Raw genomic sequence first — 7,779 nt, forward strand, 5'->3', positions numbered from 1 at the left:
GATTCGGAATTGGGTGGATTTCGGATGAAATAGAGCGATTTCGGAAGGTTTGAGAGGTTTAGGATGAGGTTTATTTAATCCTATTGCACCTGGATTAGTATTGTTGCTGTTCCAGAAACTCAAGGTACAAAGAGGTTGAGAAAATGTCGAAAAAAGTGCAAAACCGAGACACTGTTTGCCTTTAACGTACTGGTTTTAATCGATTAACGGGATGGTTTAATCGATTAAAACAGTGTTAAAATTTGAATTTTCAAAAAAAATGCCCAGGTAATCGATTAACGGGCTGTTTAATCGATTAAATTTTTAAAAATTTGAATTTTCCAGAAATGAAGCCCAGGTAATCGATTAACTATTGGCATAATCGATTAAATCAGAGAAAATTTCGTTTTTAGGCAGCAGAGTGGTTTCGACTTTTTAGGACACATGTATGCATTATAACAGATTTATCGAGACATATATAATCACATTAAGAAGTTAATCAAGAGATATATTTTTGCATTTTTAACATATATCATTCAAACATGAAACACAAAGGCATAGATAAGCAAGACAATTTATGCAAACAACTAAACAATATTTAAACAAGATATTGTTCATCAAGAATTCCTAGTTCTCTCCTTAGAACATAGAAGGTATCCCTGGGAAGGGGCTTGGTGAAAATATCTGCTAACTGTTTAGATGTTTCCACAAATTCAAGAACACAATCACCTTTTTGTACATGGTCACGCAAAAAATGATGTCTAATTTCTATATGCTTTGTTCTAGAATGCAAAACGGGATTCTTGGATAGGTTAATGGCACTTGTATTATCGCATTTTATTGGGATCTTTTCAAGTTTAAGACCAAAGTCCTTAAGTTGCTGCTTCATCCAAAGGATTTGAGCGCAACACACACCAGCGGCAATGTATTCCGCTTCAGCGGTGGACAAAGCAACACAGGCTTGCTTCTTGCTGTGCCATGCTACTAATGAACTGCCCAATAGGTGGCAAGTACCACTAGTGCTTTTCCGATCCAACTTACATCCGGCGAAATCGGAATCGGAATAACCCACCAAGGATAGTGAGGCATCCCGAGGATACCATAATCCCATGTTAATAGTTCCTTTTAGATATCTCATGATTCTTTTAACAGTTATATAGTGTGATTCTCTAGGTGATGATTGATATCTCGCACACATGCATACACTGAACATGATATCAGGTCTACTTGCAGTTAAGTAAAGTAAAGACCCAATCATACCACGATACTTCGTTACCTCGATTGCTTTTCCTTTCTCATCTTTGTCTAAGTAGCAAGCAGATGCCATAGGTGTGGAAGCTTCCTTACATTTGTCCATTTCAAATTTCTTGAGTAGCTCTTTGCAGTATTTCGCCTGATGGATGAATATCCCACTTTCTAGCTGCTTTATCTGCAATCCTAGAAAGAATGTGAGTTCTCCCATCATAGACATTTCGAACTCCCCCTGCATCATCTCAGAAAATTCTCTACACAAGATATCATTAGTAGATCCAAATATTATGTCATCTACATAGATTTGTACAAGCAGAACATGATTTTCTGATTTTCTAATAAAAAGCGTTGTGTCAACCAAGCCTCTCTCGAACCCTTTTTCTAAAAGAAAGGTACTAAGTCTGTCATACCAAGCTCTAGGAGCTTGTTTGAGACCATATAGTGCCTTTTTAAGTTTGTAAACATGGTTCGGATATTTAAAATTTTCAAAACCAGGCGGTTGGTCAACATAAACTTCTTCTTGAATGTATCCATTCAGGAAGGCGCTTTTTACATCCATTTGAAAAAGTTTGAAATTCATTAAAGATGCAAAGGAAAGAAGCATCCTGATGGCCTCTAATCTGGCTACAGGAGCGTAGGTTTCGTCATAATCGATACCCTCCTCCTGGTTGTAGCCTTTGGCCACCAAACGTGCTTTATTTCGAATTATTAAGCCAGATTCATCAAGTTTATTTCTGAAGACCCATCGAGTACCAATTACGGGATGATCATTAGGTTTGGGGACCAAGTCCCACACATTATTACGCTCAAACTGGTTTAGCTCTTCTTGCATAGCTATACCCCAGTGTACATCCTCAATGGCCTCATCAACGGTCTTAGGCTCAATTTGCGATACAAAAGCTACAAAATTACAGAAATTTCGTAAGGAACTACGGGTTACCACTCCCGTAGATATGTCACCTATAACTTTATCAATTGGGTGAGCTTTCTTTGTTTTCCACACGGTAGGCATGTCTGAGTGCTCTTGAGGTTCGATTTGACCTTCATCATTGGCTCCTTTTTCATTATCCATGTCCTTGGAGTATGCTTCTTCCAAAGCACCTGCAACATCATCAGAAACGACCTTTCTCTTCTCTTTTGGAGAAGATTCGTCAAACTGTACATGGATAGACTCTTCAACTTGCATTAAATATTTGTTAAAGACTCTGAAAGCTTTGCTATGAATCGAGTATCCCAAAAATATTCCCTCATCGGCTTTAGAGTCGAATTTCCCTAAGGCCCGCTTTCCATTATTTAATATAAAACATTTGCAACCGAAAGCGTGAAGATGGGATATATTTGGTTTGCGGCCTTTTAAAAGTTCATAAGGAGTTTTGTTCAAGTTTGGCCTTAAGAGTACTCGATTTATAACATAGCATGCAGTATGAACTGCATCAGCCCAGAAGTACTTGGGGGTATTACTTTCGTTAAGCATGGTTCTCGCTAATTCTTCTAAAACACGATTTTTCCTCTCTACAACTCCATTTTGTTGTGGAGTGCGAGGAGCAGAGAACTGATGCAAAATGCCATGCTTATCACAGAATTTGTCGAACTGAAAGTTCTCAAATTCTCCCCCGTGATCACTTCGTATATATATTATTTTTAGGTTAAGTTGGTTTTGGATTTGCTTGGCAAGATTTTTAAAATTTTTGAACGCGTCGCTTTTTGATGATAAAAACAATGTCCATGTAAATCTAGAGAAATCATCAACAATAACTAGAGCGTAGTAACTACCACCAAAACTCATGATTTGTGATGGTCCAAACAAGTCCATATGGAGTAGCTCCAAAGGTCTTGAAGTGGATATCACATTTTTATTTTTAAAAGAGTTTTTGGTTTGTTTACACTTTTGACAAGTGTCACAAATTTCTTTAGTTTTAAAATTCAATTTTGGTAGCCCCTCAACTAGTTCGTTTGATGATAATTTATCTAGATGCTTTATATGGATATGTGCAACACGTCTATGCCATAGCCAGATGTCATCTTCTTTAGAAATAAAGCATTTTGAAAATAATGTAGTGACATCGTCCAAATTAACCATGTAAATATTATTTATACGGTGACCAACAAATTTAACGTTATTAGATAAAATATCACGAATGACACAACAATCAGAATCGAAGGATACACGATTACCTTTATCGCAGAGTTGGCTTATACTCAACAAGTTATGTTCTAGTCCTTCAACATAAAGGACATTATCAATCAGAGTTTGGGATGAGTTACCAACTGTTCCTGTGCCGAGTATCTTTCCCTTGTTGTTGTCTCCATAAGTGACGTATCCTTTTCCTTTAAGTGAGAGATCCAGGAAATTTGATCTATCACCTGTCATATGCCTCGAACACCCACTATCTAAGTACCATTTTTGTCCATGTGTTCGGAGACATACCTGCAAAATAGATTACTTACTTTTCTCAGGTACCCAATTTATGTTGGGTCCTTTTCTGTTAGTGATTAGGGAATCATCTCCCTTCTTTTTCCATACATAAACTCCGCTAGGTATACCATACTTTTTGATATAGCATGAATGATAAGTATGACCATATGTGTTACAATAAAAACAAGTAGGAGAATGCTTATGATATTTGTTTTTAGCTTGAGCTACCGGTTTTCTATATGGTCGCTTCTTTTTAGCAGTGCGAGTATAACCTAGACCAGTTCGATCACCAACATTTCTAGTTTGATTAAGCAGGTTATCTAATTGCAGTTTACTGTTTGTGAGACGTGTGAGTTTTTCATTTAGTTTAAAATTGTCCTCTTGCAAAGTCTCGCAAGTCTCACAGACAGGTTTTTGACATAAGTTACTAGCAGAGCAGTTACATGAACTACAAGAATAGATGAGATCTAAAGTTTCATTTTCCAGTTTTAATTCATCTAATTCTTTTTGTAATTGGCTTATTTTTTGTTCGTTTATCAGGATTATCCTTTTCCTATCAATGTTAATTCTAGCCAATTTCTTTAATTCATCATGCAACTCGACATAAGCATCATACAATACATCATAAGGAGGTGAATCATCCGAAGTGGATGAGGTGTCAGAATATACCTCATCATTGCCCTTGCATGAGTCTGAATTTGTATCGATGTCAGATCTGGCCATCAGACACAGCTTTGCTGACTCCTCCTCACTTGAGGTGCTTGATGTCGACTCCTCCTCAGGTACATCCCAAACGATGTAAGCTTTCTTGGATTTGAAGTCCCTGGGAGTGCTCTTTTCTGAATCAACCTTCTTTAGGTAGGTTGGACACTGAAACCTCATGTGCCCTACTTTTCCACACTCATGGCAAGTGAAGCGATCCTTGTTATTCTTGCCTTTACTGGTTGACTCTTTCGCTTCCTTCTTTTGAAACTTTTTGAGTCCTCCTTTTCTTTTAATGAATTTGCTAAATTTTCGGACTAGGAGACCCATAGTTTCATCATCTAGATCGGAATCAGATTCATCATCAATTTTCTCTTCTTTGTCTTTGGAGGTCGTGGCCTTCAATGTGATGCTCTTCTTCTTCCGGTCTGATTCTTCATTCATGGTCAAGCGACCCAACTCCATTTCATGCTCTTGAAGTTTTCCAAATAAAGTAGCTAAAGGCATAGAATCTAAATCTTTAGACTCAACAATTGCAGTCACCTTTGGTTGCCATCTCCTGTCAAGACAACGCAAAACTTTATTAGTTAGTTCACCTCTAGCAAATGATTTATCGAGAGCAACTAAATGGTTGACAATATGAGTGAATCGCTTTTGCATATCACATATTGATTCGCTTGGTAACATGCGAAACAACTCATATTCGTGGGTCAGCGCGTTCAGTCTTGCGCGCTTGACTTCGCTAGTGCCTTCGTGAGTCACTTGTAAAGTGTCCCACATTTCTTTCGCATTATGGCACTGCGAGACCCTAAAGAATTCATCATATGATAGGGCCGATGTGATGATGTTTTTGGCGCGCAGGTTATGCTGGACCTTTTTGCGCTCATCATCGGTCCATAAACTTTTCGGTTTATCTTTAGGTTGATCGTCCACAAGATGTTGTGGAACGTAAGGGCCGTTGACTACGGATTCCCAAATATCCGAGTCTATGGCCTCAATAAAAATTTGCATGCGCACTTTCCAGTAGGCATACCCTTCACCACTGAATATTGGTGGTCGATTAATGGATGACCCATCACCACCAAATGGATTTGAAGAACCCATTCCTTTTCCCTTTAGGATCACGAATACGCGGTTGAGCTAGCACTTCGTACTAGCTCTGATACCACTTGTTAGGTATCAGTGGTTACAATACACCTAGAAGGGGGGGGGGGTTGAATAGGTGTCGCGGTTAGAATTACCGCTTTTCGCAAATCAACACTTAATGCTGAATCAACCCTATTTAATCGATTAAGGAGAAAAGGATAATCGATTATAAGCACAGTCTTAATCGATTAACACAAAAAACAGTTTTAAACAGAAACTATTTTAATCGATTAATAGAAACAGTATAATCGATTAACACAGGAATATTAATCGATTAAACAGAACCAGTAAGCAATTACAGAAACGATTAAATGCGAAACAAATAACCGATAACAGAACGAATACAGAGCTTACAAATTTGTATATCAGAATAGCTTGCAATACAACAAAAGAACAGAATGTATTAGTTGAATCAAATATACAAATTAAATCGATTGAAAAACAGTAAAGAGAGAGAGAGAAACAAATCCTGCAAATCGAATTTTTATCCTGGTTCGTTTGCTGTCCACTGCAAACTACATCCAGGCCTCCCGGCTGACTTGGGAGATTTCCTTCACTATAATCGAATCAATGTAATTTACAAACACATTATCCAATTACAACACTTAGCAAATGACAAGAAATCAAAGAAACTATCCAATGGTTTGACTCCCTTCCTACCGATAAAGAAAACGTTTCTTTCGGCGTAGCCCCAGCCAAAGAATCTCTCGTTCTTTCCTTTTCTTACACTCTAAGCTATGAAGAAACACACAATCTCTACTGGTGATACGACACCAAGAGATTCCCTTTCACAACAATTACACAAGAATTACAAGAGTAATATTAAGCTATACCTAAGCTCAAATACAACATGAAGGCTTTACTCTAATGCACATTTAACACAAACACATGTGAAATGACAAGTATTAGTTATGAAAACAGAAGTTACAGAATTATAAAATTCATGAAAAACGCATCAAAAATATGCATGAACATGTGAGGGAAAACATGAGAGATTATAACATGAAATGCACTCAATCCTAAAGCAAGGAATCTCTCATTTCTAAACTCACTAATGCAATTAACAAATAGATGCAGCAATTAACACGTAGAATGCTCAGTTATATCCATTACTGTTTAACAAAATATAATCATAATCCAAAATAGGAAATCTTGATTCATTCCCATCTATACTGTATGCGGCAAATTGTCTTCCAAATGATTTTGCTGCAAATAGAGAAGTTATAATATTGTTAGCTTATATATGAATGAACATCAAATTTTTCCAAAAATAAAAATGCTAAAGTAGAGTTTTATATTTATTATATAATTAGAGTTTAGTCTTAACCATGTTACAACCATGATGATAGAAATAAATAAGAAATTACCTTATCATTATTTGGAACATGTGTCGATGTAGAAGTACCCGGTGTTGATAACATTGTTGCTAATGCCTCCACATCTACTCCTGAGTTGTTTTGATTTATGACATTCCTTAGCAAAATTTGAATTTTTTGTTCCATTGATGACATTTCTTGCTTATGTTTTGCCTCCATTTCCTCAACTTTATCATTTAACAATTTCAATTCATCAGCATGTTTTTTCTCAATTTTTACTATTTCTTCTGTTCTTTTCAAAAGGGTGGGTGTGGTAACTCTTCCATGACACCGAACTCTTCCAGGCTTTTCTTTCCCAAACACACTCCGAAAAGCTTCATCAGGTTGTTGACTAGAATTTTCAATTATATCTTTAAGTTGTGCCTGACATTTTCATAAGCTTCATCAGGTTGTTGACTAGAATTTTCAATTAAATCTTTAAGTTGTGCCTGACATTTTTAGAAGCAATCGAGTTAGCATAAAACTATATTTTTGTTCTACAATCGAGTTGTACCTAACTCATAGCAAAGAATCTTACCATTGCATTAGTTGTTTCTTGGTCCAATGGCTCTCCTTTCTTGCTTTGTCTAGTTTCACAAAACATTTCAGCTTGGTTGGGCAGCTCTTTATTCTCCTTAGTTGCACGCTGCAATTTTAAAAAATAAAATATTTAAGTACAACAACTACACCAATTAATATAAATAATTATGTTTATAATTAAAATACCATACCAATCTTTCCCTTATGACACCGAAGTGCACAGGTCCCGTTCGGTGTCACCATTTCTGCTGAGCTTTATTTTTCAAATTTTGTTCACTCATTTCCTATATACAATAATACCAAAGTCGATTCCAATCATTCAAATCATACAGTAGTTTAGTCTTCTAGACAAATCATGGGGTGCCCTTGGCACGCATGACGCAACTATTT

At 36.7% G+C, this 7,779-nt stretch overlaps 1 protein-coding gene across 1 annotated transcript; it reads right to left on the reverse strand.

Annotated features, from left to right (window-relative positions):
* Positions 1-6,597: 6,597 nt before the first annotated feature.
* Positions 6,598-7,463, reverse strand: LOC109338174. Its single transcript, XM_019575328.1, has 3 exons — positions 7,388-7,463; positions 6,862-7,233; positions 6,598-6,700 (listed from the first exon to the last, which is right to left on the reverse strand). Exons 1-3 carry the CDS (start codon positions 7,451-7,453, stop codon positions 6,662-6,664), a joined length of 477 nt encoding a protein of 158 aa, XP_019430873.1. The 5' UTR covers positions 7,454-7,463; the 3' UTR covers positions 6,598-6,661.
* Between the last annotated feature and the right edge of the window lie 316 nt (positions 7,464-7,779).

This window comes from Lupinus angustifolius, unplaced genomic scaffold (assembly GCF_001865875.1).
Source record: "Lupinus angustifolius cultivar Tanjil unplaced genomic scaffold, LupAngTanjil_v1.0 Scaffold_18_146, whole genome shotgun sequence".
Lineage (NCBI taxonomy): Eukaryota > Viridiplantae > Streptophyta > Magnoliopsida > Fabales > Fabaceae > Lupinus > Lupinus angustifolius.